This window comes from Tamandua tetradactyla, chromosome 6 (genome assembly GCF_023851605.1).
Source record: "Tamandua tetradactyla isolate mTamTet1 chromosome 6, mTamTet1.pri, whole genome shotgun sequence".
In the NCBI taxonomy this organism is placed as follows: Eukaryota; Metazoa; Chordata; class Mammalia; order Pilosa; family Myrmecophagidae; genus Tamandua; species Tamandua tetradactyla.
Window position 1 is genome coordinate 82,790,394 of NC_135332.1, and position 13,559 is coordinate 82,803,952.

At 65.0% G+C, this 13,559-nt stretch overlaps 1 protein-coding gene across 10 annotated transcripts in view; it reads left to right on the top strand.

Moving 5' to 3' along the window:
• The window catches only part of PLEC (plectin), a 60,686-nt gene that overhangs the window by 30,529 nt on the left and 16,598 nt on the right, over positions 1-13,559 (top strand). For 7 of the 10 annotated variants that reach the window (XM_077166557.1, XM_077166566.1, XM_077166561.1 and 4 more), the window contains 18 exons: positions 6,109-6,170; positions 6,600-6,689; positions 7,558-7,635; positions 7,710-7,802; positions 8,765-8,931; positions 9,605-9,720; positions 9,804-9,910; positions 9,989-10,108; positions 10,187-10,282; positions 10,387-10,514; positions 10,806-10,899; positions 11,489-11,643; positions 11,717-12,035; positions 12,117-12,194; positions 12,289-12,450; positions 12,606-12,710; positions 12,861-12,956; positions 13,195-13,320. In XM_077166557.1, coding sequence (XP_077022672.1) covers positions 6,109-6,170; positions 6,600-6,689; positions 7,558-7,635; positions 7,710-7,802; positions 8,765-8,931; positions 9,605-9,720; positions 9,804-9,910; positions 9,989-10,108; positions 10,187-10,282; positions 10,387-10,514; positions 10,806-10,899; positions 11,489-11,643; positions 11,717-12,035; positions 12,117-12,194; positions 12,289-12,450; positions 12,606-12,710; positions 12,861-12,956; positions 13,195-13,320 — 2,192 coding nt within the window. Of the gene's footprint in view, positions 1-491; positions 793-2,302; positions 2,514-5,187; positions 5,452-6,108; positions 6,171-6,599; positions 6,690-7,557; positions 7,636-7,709; positions 7,803-8,764; positions 8,932-9,604; positions 9,721-9,803; positions 9,911-9,988; positions 10,109-10,186; positions 10,283-10,386; positions 10,515-10,805; positions 10,900-11,488; positions 11,644-11,716; positions 12,036-12,116; positions 12,195-12,288; positions 12,451-12,605; positions 12,711-12,860; positions 12,957-13,194; positions 13,321-13,559 lie in introns of those variants that run through there. The other 3 variants (XM_077166560.1, XM_077166558.1, XM_077166559.1) reach the window with 3 other exon arrangements.

Below are 13,559 nucleotides of genomic sequence, written 5' to 3' on the forward strand. Positions count from 1 at the left end.
CTGTGATCCCATTGCATGGGCATTGGGATCCTATGGGGAGGGTGCCTGTCTTTGAGTGTGGTTGGGGCAGCTGCAACTGTAGGGTGGGGGTGGGGGCAGTCGATGGCCAGGGCAGTGGATGGCCTGGGCACTTCTCCACCCTCGGCGCCTGGCAGCCGACACCAGAGGGCACCCTTGGAGCCAAAGGGGGGGGTCAGGCACTCTGGTCACCCTCCTGGTGACAGAAGCCTTGGGGACAGGCTGGGCTTTCCTTGGGAGGGAGGACCCAGCAGGGTCCTGCTGGGGGGGGGGGGGGTGCTGCGATCCGATCACTACGCAGGCCCCTCCTTCCCGGCGGGTGTGGCCGTGGGTAGGCAGGGGTTAAGGCTCCAGCTAACCTTGAGCTTTGCTTGCTCTGCGCAGGGACAGCTGAGCTGGGCCGCGGAGGGGAGCGTGGGTGGGGAGCGGCTCCGGCTCCAGCCGCCGGAGGGAGGAGGGCGGGCCCAGCCGGCATCCCGGGGCCGAGAGTGCCGCAGGGCGGTCCTGCAGGCCGGGCGGGCTCTGTTCCCCCAGGCTCCCCCCCTCGTCAGTCCTCCACGCAGGGAGGGGGCTGCCCGGCCTCAACGCAACGGGTTCCTGGCGCCCGCAGGGCGGCTCCTGCCTGCCGCCCGGCTGCTGTGTGTGCGCTCTAACAGCACGCCATGGAGCCCTCAGGCAAACTCTTCCCCTCCCTGGTGGTCGTGGGCCACGTTGTCACCCTGGCCGCCGTGTGGCACTGGCGCAAGGGGCGCCGGCGGGCCCAGGATGAGCAAGGTAAGCTCTAGGGGCGGCCGCCGCCTCTGCCTGGGGGCGGAGCAGTGGAGGAGGGGCCGTCCTCCTCCTTTCCTCCCGCCTGTGCCCTCCCTTTTTCGTTCCTGAGTTACACAGCAGCACGTGCTTTCCAGACGGTGCGCGGTGACCCACCCTGCTTCCTACCCTACGCTGAAGACCCTGCTCTCGTGCCTGGGACCTGGCTGGGGCTCTGGGGCTGCATCTGTCTGGAGCCCCATACTGGGCAGGATGGGTGGAAGGAGAGACTGGGTGGGCTCTGGATTGGGGGGCAGGGGCAGTGCAGAAGCGCTCCGCGACCTACCCCTGCCAAGGTCCTTCCCCAGCTGCCTAGGCAGGAGCAGGGTGAGCACAGGTGAATGTCAACACAGAAACCGCAGCTGGCAGGTGCAGGGCAGTGTCTCAGAGCCGGCCTGAGGGAAGGTTCCCGCCCTTCCAGGATGGGGGTGGGGTGGGATGGGGACGTGGGCGGGCCTCCGCGGTGACCGGCCGAGCCGCAGTTTTCTGAGTGCCTGCGGCCTGGGCTCAGGACGACGGGCGGGCAGCCAAGCTGCTCTCTGCCCTCTCCTTGTTCAAAGTCACCACGCTCCTGGGCGGCAGCCCGTGGTGCAGCCATGCGCCACTCCGGGGGGAGGGGCAGCTTGATTCCAGCACAGAAGGGGCGGGGGTTATTGACTGCGGGGGAGGCGCCGCTGAAACGAAGGAAGCCGGTGGGACTGGCGGGACTGGTACCGTGCGTGGGGTCCTGGCCAGAGGGACTGACTTAAGGCGTAGGAGGCTGTGCGGCGCCTCACTCGGTCGACTCAGGGCCGCCTCCTAGCGGGCCTGCTTGGCTTCTGCCCAGGTGCCAGATCCGCCGGAGCACTGGGGCTTTTGGGCGCTGCCTTTGGGGACGGCGTAAGGAGGCGGCCGGTGACTCAATTGCCGGATGTTCTGTAAATGCATACCCAAGGGATAACCCCCGCTGGTTTGGAGGGAAACGCTGGCCCGCCTTCCTCAACCCACCAGCCTTCGGACCCTGACTTCTCGAGGGGCGGGGGTTCCCCTTCGGGCCACACTGCCCTGGCTGTTCCCTGCCCCCATCTGCCTGCGATGCCAGACGTGGCGTCTGCGCCCCAGTTCTTAGTTGTTCCCGGCCCACCATGTCCGCGTGGTTGGCCTCCACCCCTGTTCTTCCCTCCTCGGTCGGGGTCGACCCCCCTCTCCCGCCCCGAGTGCATCCTGCGGACATCAATCCAGCGGAGTTTCCCGGCGGCGCGGCGTCCCCCGGGCCTCCCTTGGGCGGAGCTTCTGCCGGCTCCCAGGCTGGTCGTGTTTCCCCGGGCCAAGCCGGGTCCTCTCCCTAGGGGCCTGGGCGGGGCGCGGCCTCAGGCCCGCGGCGGGGAGGGGCGGGGCGCTCTGGACGGGCCGCCCAGCTGGGGCAGGTTCTTCTGGTTAGGGCAGCGCGCCGCGGCGCTAGCCAGGGCGGGGCGGGAGAAGATGTGGTGAGCGGAGCCGGCGGGGCCGCGCAGCTCGTAGAAAGGGCAAAGGCGCCGTCCCGGTGCAGCTCCCCACCTAGCAGGGGGTCATGTCTGCAGCCGGGACTTGGGGGGCGGAGGGTGCCTTCGCCTCACCGAGCGCGGTGCTTCTGGAACGGCAGTGCTGGCTGGATGGGGGCTGCGAGCGAGCCCGCAGGGGCTACCTCTACCGGCAACTGTGCTGCGTAGGTGGGTGCGGCCTCCGCGGGTCGGGGCGCTGGACAGGGCGGTGGTAGCTGTTGTCTGGGGGCGGGTTTCCGTCCCGAGCTGCCGCCCGGGTGGGGGCGTGGTCTGTGCAGGTGCCGAGGTCCCGCCTCCGGGTTCTGCTCCGGAAACACCTAGGGAGGGCAGCGAGGAAGGAGGTTGGGAGGTAGGAGGGGTAAGGGTGATGGGGGTAGGCGGGGCTATCGCCCTCAACTGCTGGGCTTGGCTTTGCTTGGCCTTGGCCTTGGTTTCTAGGTGCGGGCACTGGCAATCAGGATGCCTGAGGTGGGGGTGCAGAGGAGGCTCGCCTTTGGCCAGCAGGGCACCCTGCCAGTCTCCTATATGGCGTTTCCATCCCAGGATCTCCTTTATTACCTTTGGGCCTGCCAACCTTAGTTCCTTCTCTTGTACAAGGGGGCAGTGATACTCCTCAGAGGACTAGGGCAGCCCCTGTTTCTTGGGGACCTCTGGGCTGGCAGTTGGGGGTGAGCTGTCCTGGACAGTACAGAGTTCAGATAGATGTGGAGGAGTGTAGGTGCTGGGGGTCAGGCAGAAGGCAGGAGAACCCACCGAGGGTGGGAGCAGTGTTTGAGGAAGGATGTGGTCAATGCCCACCTCCCACCCCCCACCCTGGGAGGGCTAGCCTGTTGGTTTGCCTGAGGGGCTGAATAGTATGGAACTGGGGTCAGGTACAGCTAGGGGCTAAGGGAGGGGGTGATGTGGGGGAGGAGCCAGTGTTAGGGACTTGGGGTGGTTAGGAAGAGGAGCTCAGACGTAGGTGGCTGTGCTGGGGCCGGACTGGGGAGGTGGAGGTGGCAGGCATCCTTGCAGGCAGTTAGCTGCAGACAGAAGGCCCGGGCAGGGGCTTGTGCTCACAAGGATGATGTCCCCACCCGTGTCCACTGCTGACCCCCAGGACAGGCTCAGAGCCTGCATACAGCCGGTGCTCAACATGGGCTCTTTGATGCAGGGTGGCTGCTCAGGGAAATTAGTCATCTGGGGTTTGGACAGCATCTAAGGGCTCCACACTTGGTGAGAGGAGTGCATGTAGGGTGTTTGGCAGAGAATTCTGGGAGGACTGACCAGCTTGGGTCAGATTCGTGGTTTAAGATTATGGAGGGCTGGTGGGTGAAGAGCTGGTATCTGGTGGTGCCTTGGGCATCCCAGCCAGATAGGATGGAACAGGAGCATGTTCTTGGCCCTGAGTTCGGATTTGGAGCCCGAGGATCTCTCTCCAGAGGCTGTATTTGTTGGGGGTGGGGGCGGGTGGGGGGGTCGGGGCGTAGGACATTTGGCAGAGCTCTGGGAGGATTCCTGTGCTTGAAAGGGGGTCGGGGAGTGGGCACTAGCCATCAGCCAGTTGTGTGGGTTTGGACACATCCTACTGTGGGTTTTGGTGCCCTCCTGCGGCCACCAAGGAGCAAGCGCCATGGAGGCGGGGTGAGCTTTTCCAGGAACAGAGGCCCCCCGAGGTGCTGTCGGAGAGGCGGGTGCACTGTGCCCACAGCTGGATTGCATCAAGCCAGATGTGCCTGGACTGGAAAATTCTTGTGGTTTGGGGTAGTGCATTCCATCCCGAGGTGGTCCGGTGGGCTGGACAGCCCCGGATGCCGGCCATGGGCGGTTTCACTGACCCAAAGGAGCAGGGTGGACTGGCTGGGGCGGGCCCCAGCACCCTTTGCCCCTATCTTCTATCTTTTACAACCCTGGACAGCCACCGACTCTGAGCCACAGACGCCATCTCTGAGCCCCACCCACATGGCAAACAGCCCCCCACCCCCTGCCCTGCCCCCAGGTGTGGCTTCCTCCCCAGTGAGTCACCAGAATTGGGCTACCCCCTCCCCAGCCCTGACTCACTGCGGCCTTGTGAGGGCCCCTCCTGGTGTTCCCCACTGCCCCCTGTACCCCCTCCCCCACGTGGGGAGCAGTCTTGCAACTCAGTGCTGCAGCTGTGAGTCACCACTTGGCTATGTACGGGGCGCCTGCCCGCTGTGCACAGCCCTGCCTGGTCCGGCTGGGGGTGCCTGAGGGGCACACGGACTTCACAGTGGTCTGGATGTGGGTGGCAGGTGGCTTGGGAGGGGCTGGGCTGAGCTGGAAAGGTTCCAGCAGGGATGCAGTGGGAGCCTGGGGTTGGGGGGAACACAGGTGTAGGTCTGTCAGGTGTGATTTCAGGGTGCTGCAACATACAGATGGATGTTTGACCCTCCCCCAGGCAGGTGCTACACAGGTTGGGGAGTCCCTCCTAGATCAGACTGGATCCGGGGGGATGGGCTGGCAGCAGGGGCAGCCCCGGGGCCAGTAGTATGCTCTCTGAAGGGAGTGGCCCCAGCCACACTCCCTACCCTTTCTGCAGCATGGGCACCCTTCTGGTTGCTATAGGCAGGGCTGCAGTGTTTGGTGCTTCAAGACAAGGTCGTGGCGCCAGGTGGTAGTTAGTGGCATTTCCCCCCCCCCCCCCCCACCACCAGGGCCCACTACTGTAGGCTGCATAAGCTGGGTGGGTAAGGAAACTCCAGCGTTTCCTGTTTCTAGCCTGCCAGGGTGTGGCTATGGGGGAGGGGCTGCCTTCCTCCTTCCCGCCCTGCAGCCAGCCAGGCTCTCCCCTCTTTGGGGGTGGGCAGGGTGGGTGGGGCCAGGGGCGGGGCAGTTGCAAGGAGCGGCCACAGGGTGCGGCCACAGGGACTCCGGCTCTGAGTTGAGCCCGTGCCGCGTCCTGGACCGTCGCTGCCTTCCAGCTGCTTGAGTGCCACGGGCCGCCGCAGCACAGTACCTGAGGGCCACAGACAAGCCAGGCGGGTCGGGTGCGCCATGTCCCAACATAGGCTCCGCGTCCCTGAGCCTGAGGGCCTGGGCCACAAGAGAACCAGCTCGGAGGACAACCTCTACCTGGCTGTGCTCAGGGCCTCCGAAGGCAAAAAAGGTAGTGGTGCTCCCTTGGCGGGCAGCAGACAGGAAGGCGCTCCTGCGGCAGGAAGCCTTGGCATTGGGCGGGGACACAGCCTTGAGGGTCCCAGAGTGGGATGGACTCTCAGATGAAGGGCTGGGGCCACGGACCCTGCGTGGAGGCTGGGGCTGAGCCTGGGATTGCTGGGGGCGGCCACCCGCGCCCACCTAGAGTGGAGGGGCTGTCCTGTACCGGCTAGATCTAGAACGAGGGGCTGTGGCGGGGCGGGAGTCAAGGACAAGACAGGCACCTCGTGTGGTGGAGGGTTGCTGTTCAGGGCTTCCCCTCGCCACCCCCCACCCCCGGGCCAGCCCTGAGCTGGATCCACTGCCCGTCTGCCGCGGACTGGGATCCTGAGGCAGAGGCAGGCACGCGGGGGCGGGGCAGGCCCAGACTTGTGTTCTGTGGGGCCCAGGCTCTGCCTTCCTTGGGGGAATTGAGCCTTGGGCAGCTGGCTGGGGGCTGGGTGCCTTAGTCTCCTCTGTTGGCAGTACTGGGGCTTGGAGTGCGGTTCTGAAGCTGGGGGTGCTAGGGATCCCCCCCCATCCTTGGGTGGGCTGATGTGTCTGGCAGAGGCATCTCCTGCAGCCACTCTTCAGCTCCACGCTGATCCCACCCCATTGTTTCTGCCAGATGAGCGGGATCGTGTACAGAAGAAAACCTTCACCAAGTGGGTCAATAAGCACCTTATCAAGGTAGGTGTGGGGGGGGGCACGTGTGTGGGGGGTGTCACAGGATGGAGGAGATTGTGAGTGGGGGTAAAGGAGGGGTTGAGAAGCCGAGGTGCCCCCCTCCCCCAGGCTGTGCTCACTCTGGCCCCCTGTGCTCTCCTTTCCTCTCTCTGAAGCCTGTTATTTTCTGTCCTCTCCTCCCCTCCTCGCTCCGGTCTTTCCTCCTTCTCCTGCTCCTCCTCCGTCTCTCCTGGTGGCCCATTGTAGCACTGGAGGGCAGAGGTAGGTGCCTCGGCGGGGTAGGGAGGGGCACAGTTTCTGGGCTCCCGTGGAACTTCGGGGCACCCTGCCCCTTTCTCTCTGGGGTTGGTACCTAGCTCTTTTGGGTAGACCGTACCGGGGTCTCTGATGGCTCTGGGGATATGTGGCCATCCGGCCGTCTTTATCCCACAGGCCCACAGGCACATCAGCGACCTGTACGAAGACCTCCGTGATGGGCACAATCTCATCTCTCTGCTGGAGGTGCTCTCGGGGGACAGCCTGGTACGTGTGCTGCCGCCTACTGTCCTCGGGCCTGCTTGCTCCCCCTGGACTCTTGTCTTTCCCCCTTCCTGGGTGCCTTACCCACCTGCCCCTCTGTGACCGGCTCAGCTCACCCTACCTTCTCCCTGGGAGCAGCCAGGCCTCTCCCCCTCCCTGTACCTCCGTGCAGGGACTTGGACTGAGGGCCCGGCTAGCAAGTGGGCACCATCCCCTGCTGCGGGTGCCGCAGCCTGTGCTGACCCCATGCTGGGGCCTGGTGCATAACCTCATGCTCTGCTCTGCTTTGGTTTCTCTGCTGCTTGGACTCTGACTCTTGACCTCTGCCCTTTACCCTTTACCTGCTCCGGCTGGGCAGCCGAGAGAGCGGGATGTAATCAGGAGCTTGCGCCTGGTGAGTGGTCGTGCCCCACTGGCCGCTGCACCCCAACTCACCCAGGGCCGACGCCCATGTGGCTTGGCCAGCACCTGGGGCCAGACGGCTGTGCGTCCTGCTGGCACCTCTACCTATGCAGGGCCTGGGACCCTCCAGGAGCCAAGGCAGTGCCCCGCCCCCCCCCCCGTGCCACCGCCCTCCACCCGCAGCTTCCTGGCTATTGTCTCCTCCCCAGCCCCTTCCTTCCTCCCTGCGGCCTGACGTCTGGACTTCCCAAGCCCCTCCTGGCCCTGCCCCTGGTGCTGGGGCCCCCGTTTCCTAGCTGGGGAGGGTGGACCTGAATGCAGGCAGGGCTGCAACCCACTGGGAAAAGCCCTTGGCCTGATGTCTGCAGCTACCTTGGTGGTGCCAGGGGTGGGCCTAGGGCTGCTGCTGAGCTCCCAAGCTGCATCTTCTGCTCTGCGGATGCTGACCTGGCCGTGCCTCCTCTCATAGCCCCGGGAGAAGGGGAGGATGCGCTTCCACAAGCTGCAGAACGTCCAGATCGCCCTGGACTACCTCCGGCACCGCCAGGTGAGGCCCCCGCCTTGCCCAAGCCTCCACCCTGCCCGGCCCGGTGGCTGCAGCTGAGGGCAGCTTCCTTGCAGGTGAAGTTGGTGAACATCAGGAATGACGACATTGCGGACGGCAATCCCAAGCTGACTCTGGGCCTCATCTGGACCATCATCCTGCACTTCCAGGTGGGGTGGCTGCCTACCACCCCCTGCAACTCCCACAGCTCTCTAAATGGCAGAAGTGCCTCGAGTTGGCTGTGTGACCCCTGGAGGGGGCATCCCTGGCATCCTGGCACCCCAGATCCTCCCACCAGTTGCAGCCCCAGCCACTTGCTGGCCCCGTGACCTGCAGGCAGAAGCCTCTCCCCACGTCCTGCCTGTCTCGTGCCCTCTGGCCCTGGGTGGGCAGGGCAGGCAGAGCCTCCCCACGGAGGAATGTGTTCTGTGCTGGAGGGTGTTCTGGGGAAGCACGGGCCTGACTAGCTGACTCATTCGGTGCTGTACAGGAAGCCACAAATCTGAGAGCTGGGCAGGCAGAGCCTGGCTGGCATGGCAGCTGAGTCACAGGCTGGCAGGCCAATGGACAGATAGCTAGGGACAGGCAGGTGGGTATATGGTGGGCAGATAGGCTGACAGACTCAGGCCTGATTGGCGGACTGTGTTTAGGCCCAGGACGGGCTGCCTGCACACAGATGGTGCCCATTCCCCAGAAAGCCTGCGATAGCCCCCTGCCCTACAGATGGAGAGGGGAACTTGACTGTCCCCACTCATCTAGGCCTAGGGTTCTCAGTGAGCTGCCTGCAGTTGCCCTCCCTAAACCCACCCTCCACTACTCCATGCCAACCCCAGGGGGTACAGGCCCTGCCCCAGCTGAGGGGAGCCCAGGGCACCCAACAAGTGGGGGCTGGGGACTGTGGGTTTGTCTGGTGGCTATTGTCTAGAGTGACTGGGGTCTGTAGCCCTGATGGTTGTAGCAGATCCCAGTGGCTGCACAATGTAGGGAATGGGCTGGGAGTCCTGTTGTGCCCCTCCTTGCCAGTGCTCAGCCGGCCCTGCCCTTGTGCAGGTGGGCATGGGTGCAGGGTGGGGGCAGGCAGGCAGGCCCCGTGACTGAGCCCCGTCTCCTGGCCACTGCGGGGGCCCCACAGATCTCAGACATCCAGGTGAGCGGGCAGTCGGAGGACATGACCGCCAAGGAGAAGCTACTGCTGTGGTCCCAGCGCATGGTGGAGGGTTACCAGGGCCTGCGCTGCGACAACTTTACCTCCAGCTGGCGTGACGGCCGGCTCTTCAACGCCATCATCCACCGGCACAAGTATGCAGCCCCGGGCGGGAGGGCACGTCAGCCTGGGCGACTTCAAACAAGTCAGAGCTGGAAAGGTGGAGTGGGAGGGGCATCTGCCCCCATGGGTAGGAGCACCGTGCCAGTGGCCCGCCTCTGGGAGGAGAGTGCAGGGCCCAGCACCCACACCCACGTGCTGTCTGCCTCCTCCTGGGCCCTTCCAGAAGCACCATGGTTTCCTCGAGGCCAGAAACTTGTGTGCCCTGGGTGCCTGTCCTGTTTGGAGCCCACAAGAGGGGTCTGTCGGCCAGGCTATGGTGGAGATGGCCCTCCAGGATCCCTGAAACTTCAGCTACTCCTGGGCCCCTGGGCTGGGCAGTGTAGGGAACGCAGGCTGGTGGGGGCGGCTGGCACCCTTTTGGAACACTCCTCGTAGCCCTGTGCCTGCTCTAGGTCCAGTGTGCTCCTTGGAATAGGGTTCTCAGCTGTGTAGCATCTGAGTGAATGTGTGTGTGGCAGCAAGCAGGCTTTTCCAGGGCAGCCTGTGTGGGCAGGAATTAGGGTGATTGTGGGGCATGCAGGGTATTTTCCTAGGTGCTACTCCCCAATCCCTTTTGTCCCCCCCATCCTCACGGCCCCTGCCCCTGCTGCCACCATCGCCCCCACCCCGCCTCCCCTGCGCACCCACAGTTCCCTTTGTCTGCAGGCCCACGCTCATTGACATGAACAAGGTGTACCGGCAGACCAGCCTGGAGAACCTGGACCACGCCTTCTCTGTGGCAGAGCGGGACTTGGGAGTGACGCGCCTCCTGGACCCTGAGGGTGTGTGCCGCCACCCCAGCCCCTGCCCCCACCCCCCCCCACCCCAGGGCCCCCCTGACCTGCTCCGACCTGCTCCCCCACAGACGTGGATGTCCCACAGCCTGACGAGAAATCCATCATCACGTACGTCTCGTCCCTGTACGATGCCATGCCCCGGGTGCCTGATGTGCAGGACGGCGTGCAGGCCAATGTGAGTGGTGGGCGGCAGGCCAGGTGGGCGTGAGTGCAGGGCAGCCCCCGGCGCTGACCTCCGGCGGTGCTCCCGCAGGAGCTGCAGCTGCGCTGGCAGGAGTATCGTGAGCTGCTGCTGCTGCTGCTGCAGTGGATCCGGCACCACACGGCTGCCTTCGAGGAGCGCAAGTTCCCATCCAGCTTCGAGGAGATTGAGGTGGGCCACCCCACTCGGCAGGGTCCTGCACCCACCCTGGGGGGCTAGGTGTGGCTGCTGACACCCTCTCCTTCTCAGATCCTGTGGTGCCAGTTCTTGAAGTTTAAGGAGACCGAGCTCCCAGCCAAGGAGGCTGACAAAAACCGGGCCAAGGGCATCTACCAGTCCCTGGAGGTGAGGCAGCTGCTGGAAGCCTGGAGGACTTCATCCTGGGGCTGGGGCCTGGCTTGCCTGAGGAGCTCCTGGGAGCCAGGGCTGAGCTCAGCCCCTGCCCACAGGGTGCAGTGCAAGCTGGCCAGCTCAAGGTGCCCCCCGGCTACCATCCGCTGGACGTGGAGAAGGAGTGGGGCAGACTGCACGTGAGCATCCTGGAGCGGGAGAAGCAGCTCCGGAGCGAGTTTGAGAGGTGGGGACGCAGTAGATTGGGTGCAGGGGGCGCTGCCTGTGGTGGGAGAGGTCCTGCAGTGGCAGGAACAGCCCTGCGGTGGCGGGAGGGGCCCTGTGGCGACTGGGGAGCCAGCCGAGCATGAGTCACTCTTGAGGGAGGAAATCCCCCCCCCAGGCTGGGAAAGCCTCACTCGGGCCCAGTGGGCCGCCGCAGGCAGGCGAGTGGCAGAAGCGGGTCAGTGCGCTGTGAGCTGGGGGTACCTGGCAAGACCCTCTCACAGCGCTGTCCTCTGGGTGCTCTGGGCTGCAGGCTGGAGTGTCTCCAGCGCATCGTGAGCAAACTGCAGATGGAGGCCGGGCTGTGTGAGGAGCAGCTGAACCAGGCTGACGCCCTGCTGCAGTCGGTGAGGGGGTGGAGCCACGTGGCTGGGTAGGGTGGGACAGGGAGGAGGGAGGGGGAGCGGAAGAGCATTGCCCTGTCCTGCCCTGCCCTGTCCCGCCCTACAGCTGTGAGCTGGAAGTGGGGGCAGGCAGCCCTGGCTTGTGGCGGGCGGGGCCCAGGCCTGGGGCTCCTCCCTCATGGAACACAGCCAGCCCTGTCCGCCTGTTGAGTGCCAAGCTGACTGCTCAGCACCAGCCATTACCCGAGGGACTCAGTGTATTTGGACGGGGTGGGGTCTCAGATCCATGCTGGTTGCGTGCCCGCGGGGCCCCAGGAGCGGGTTCTGTGGGCAGAAGCTTGTTGAGAGGAAGGAAAGTTTATCCAAGGCCTTGGAGCCCATCTGGATCTGGATGGGGTCCCGGCCAAGGGCCAGGGGGCGGGGATCTGGCGGGATGTATTAGGAAGGTGTGAGCACCACAGGGTGTGGGGAACCTGGGAGTCCACTGGGTCAGCAGCTGAATGAGTGTGTAAGGTGGGCCTCTGGGCCTGCAGCCCTGCATGCCCAGGAAGTGGGAGCTGATGAGGGCTCTGAGTCGTGGGTCGCTTTGCAGGACATCCGGCTGCTTGCTGCTGGCAAGGCGCCCCAGCGAGCCAGCGAGGTGGAGCGGGACCTGGACAAGGCAGACGGCCTGATCCGAGTGCTGTTTAATGACGTGCAGACCCTCAAGGATGGGCGGCACCCGCAGGGCGAGCAGATGTACCGCAGGTGGGCCCTGCCCCATTCCCGGGAGGGCAGCTGGCCCCACTGACCCCTGCTGACCCTGATGCCCCATCCCCAGGGTCTACCGCCTACACGAACGCCTGGTGGCCATCCGCACTGAATACAACCTCCGGCTGAAGGCGGGTGTGGGTGCCCCTGCAACCCAGGTGACCCAGGTGACACTGCAGAGCACACAGAGGAGGCCAGAGCTCGAAGACTCTACCCTGCGCTACCTGCAGGACCTGCTGGCCTGGGTGGAAGAGAACCAGCGGCGGGTGGACAGTGCTGAGTGGGGTGTGGACCAGCCCAGTGTGGAGGCACAGCTGGGCAGCCACCGCGGCTTGCACCAGTCCATCGAGGAATTCCGCGCTAAGATCGAGCGGGCACGCACTGACGAGGTGGGCGGGTACCAATGGGGTGACAGGGTGGCAGGCAGGGCCGTGGCCACCGCAGGGCCTCATCCCTCCTCATCTCCCCAGGGCCAGCTCTCCCCAGCTGCCCGGGGCGCCTACCGTGACTGCCTGGGCAGGCTGGACCTGCAGTATGCCAAGCTGCTGGTGAGTGGGCAGCGGTAGGGTCAGGGGGCAGGTGTACAGGGACTGTGCTTCCCCCGGGCTCTCACCTGCCCACACACACCCTGCCCACCCACAGAACTCCTCCAAGGCCCGTCTCCGGGCCCTGGAGAGCCTGCATGGCTTCGTGACGGCTGCTACCAAGGAGCTTATGTGGCTGAACGAGAAAGAAGAGGAAGAGGTGGGCTTCGACTGGAGTGAGCGCAACGCCAACATGGCAGCTAAGAAGGAGAGCTACTCGGTAAGGTGGGAGGCCGTCTTGCTAGAACCTTCCATGACCAGCCCAACCCCTGCTACTGACTGGTGGTGCAGGCTCTGGGATTGCATTTGCTGAGAGACGGGCAGGCCCGGAGCTGGTCTCAGCACCATCTCTGAGACCCTCTGCCTCCGTATCAGGCCTTGATGCATGAGCTAGAGCTGAAAGAAAAGAAAATCAAGGAGATCCAGAACACGGGGGACCGCCTGCTGCGAGACGACCACCCTGCACGGCCCACTGTGGAGGTGGGGCCTGGGGCAGGGTGTGTGTCCCCTGGGTGGGGGCAGGACCTCCCTAGTCCCCCCATAGTAGAGCTGGGAGAGGGCAGGGCTGGATGTGGCTGGACCCCCGCAGCGGAGCTGGTGCTGTGGGGCCTGACGTCTGCTCTCCTGCAGTCCTTCCAGGCGGCTCTGCAGACCCAGTGGAGCTGGATGCTGCAGCTGTGTTGCTGTATCGAGGCGCACCTGAAGGAGAACACTGCCTACTTCCAGGTGAGAGCTGGGGCCTCCTGTACCTGCTGCTCAGGCCCAGGGCCCGTGCAGGCCTTGCTTAGTGATCCCGGCCATGTGTCCGTGGGTTTGTGGTGGTCTCAGAACCCTCCCCAGGCCTCTCGAGGGATGTTTGTCACCCCTCGCTTCAGGTCCGACCCTCTGGGCCCCCAGGCAACCCTGTCTGGGGGCTGGTATTTCGGCCCCATTGGGCCCATGTGACCCCTTCCTGCTGCCCCAGTTCTTTGCAGATGTGCGGGAGGCCGAGGAGCAGCTGCAGAAGCTGCAGGAGACTCTGCGCAGGAAGTACACCTGCGACCGTTCGACCACTGTCACCCGCCTCGAGGACTTGCTGCAGGATGCCCAGGTGAGCTGCCTGCCCAGGCCAGGGCTCTGCCCTCGGGAAGGAGAGGGGTATGGCAGCCCTGGCACTCACCAGACTCAGGGAGGGAGCAGCGTGGCGGGTGGTGGACCAAGGGCTGGGGCTAAGGGAGAGGAGGTGGCTGGTAGCCCTGATCTGCTGCCTCGGCCCTTTAAGATGCCCCTCTGGACGTAGTCGGGGGTCAGGGCTAGAGGGGCCCGTGGGGTGGGGAGGCATGGCTGACA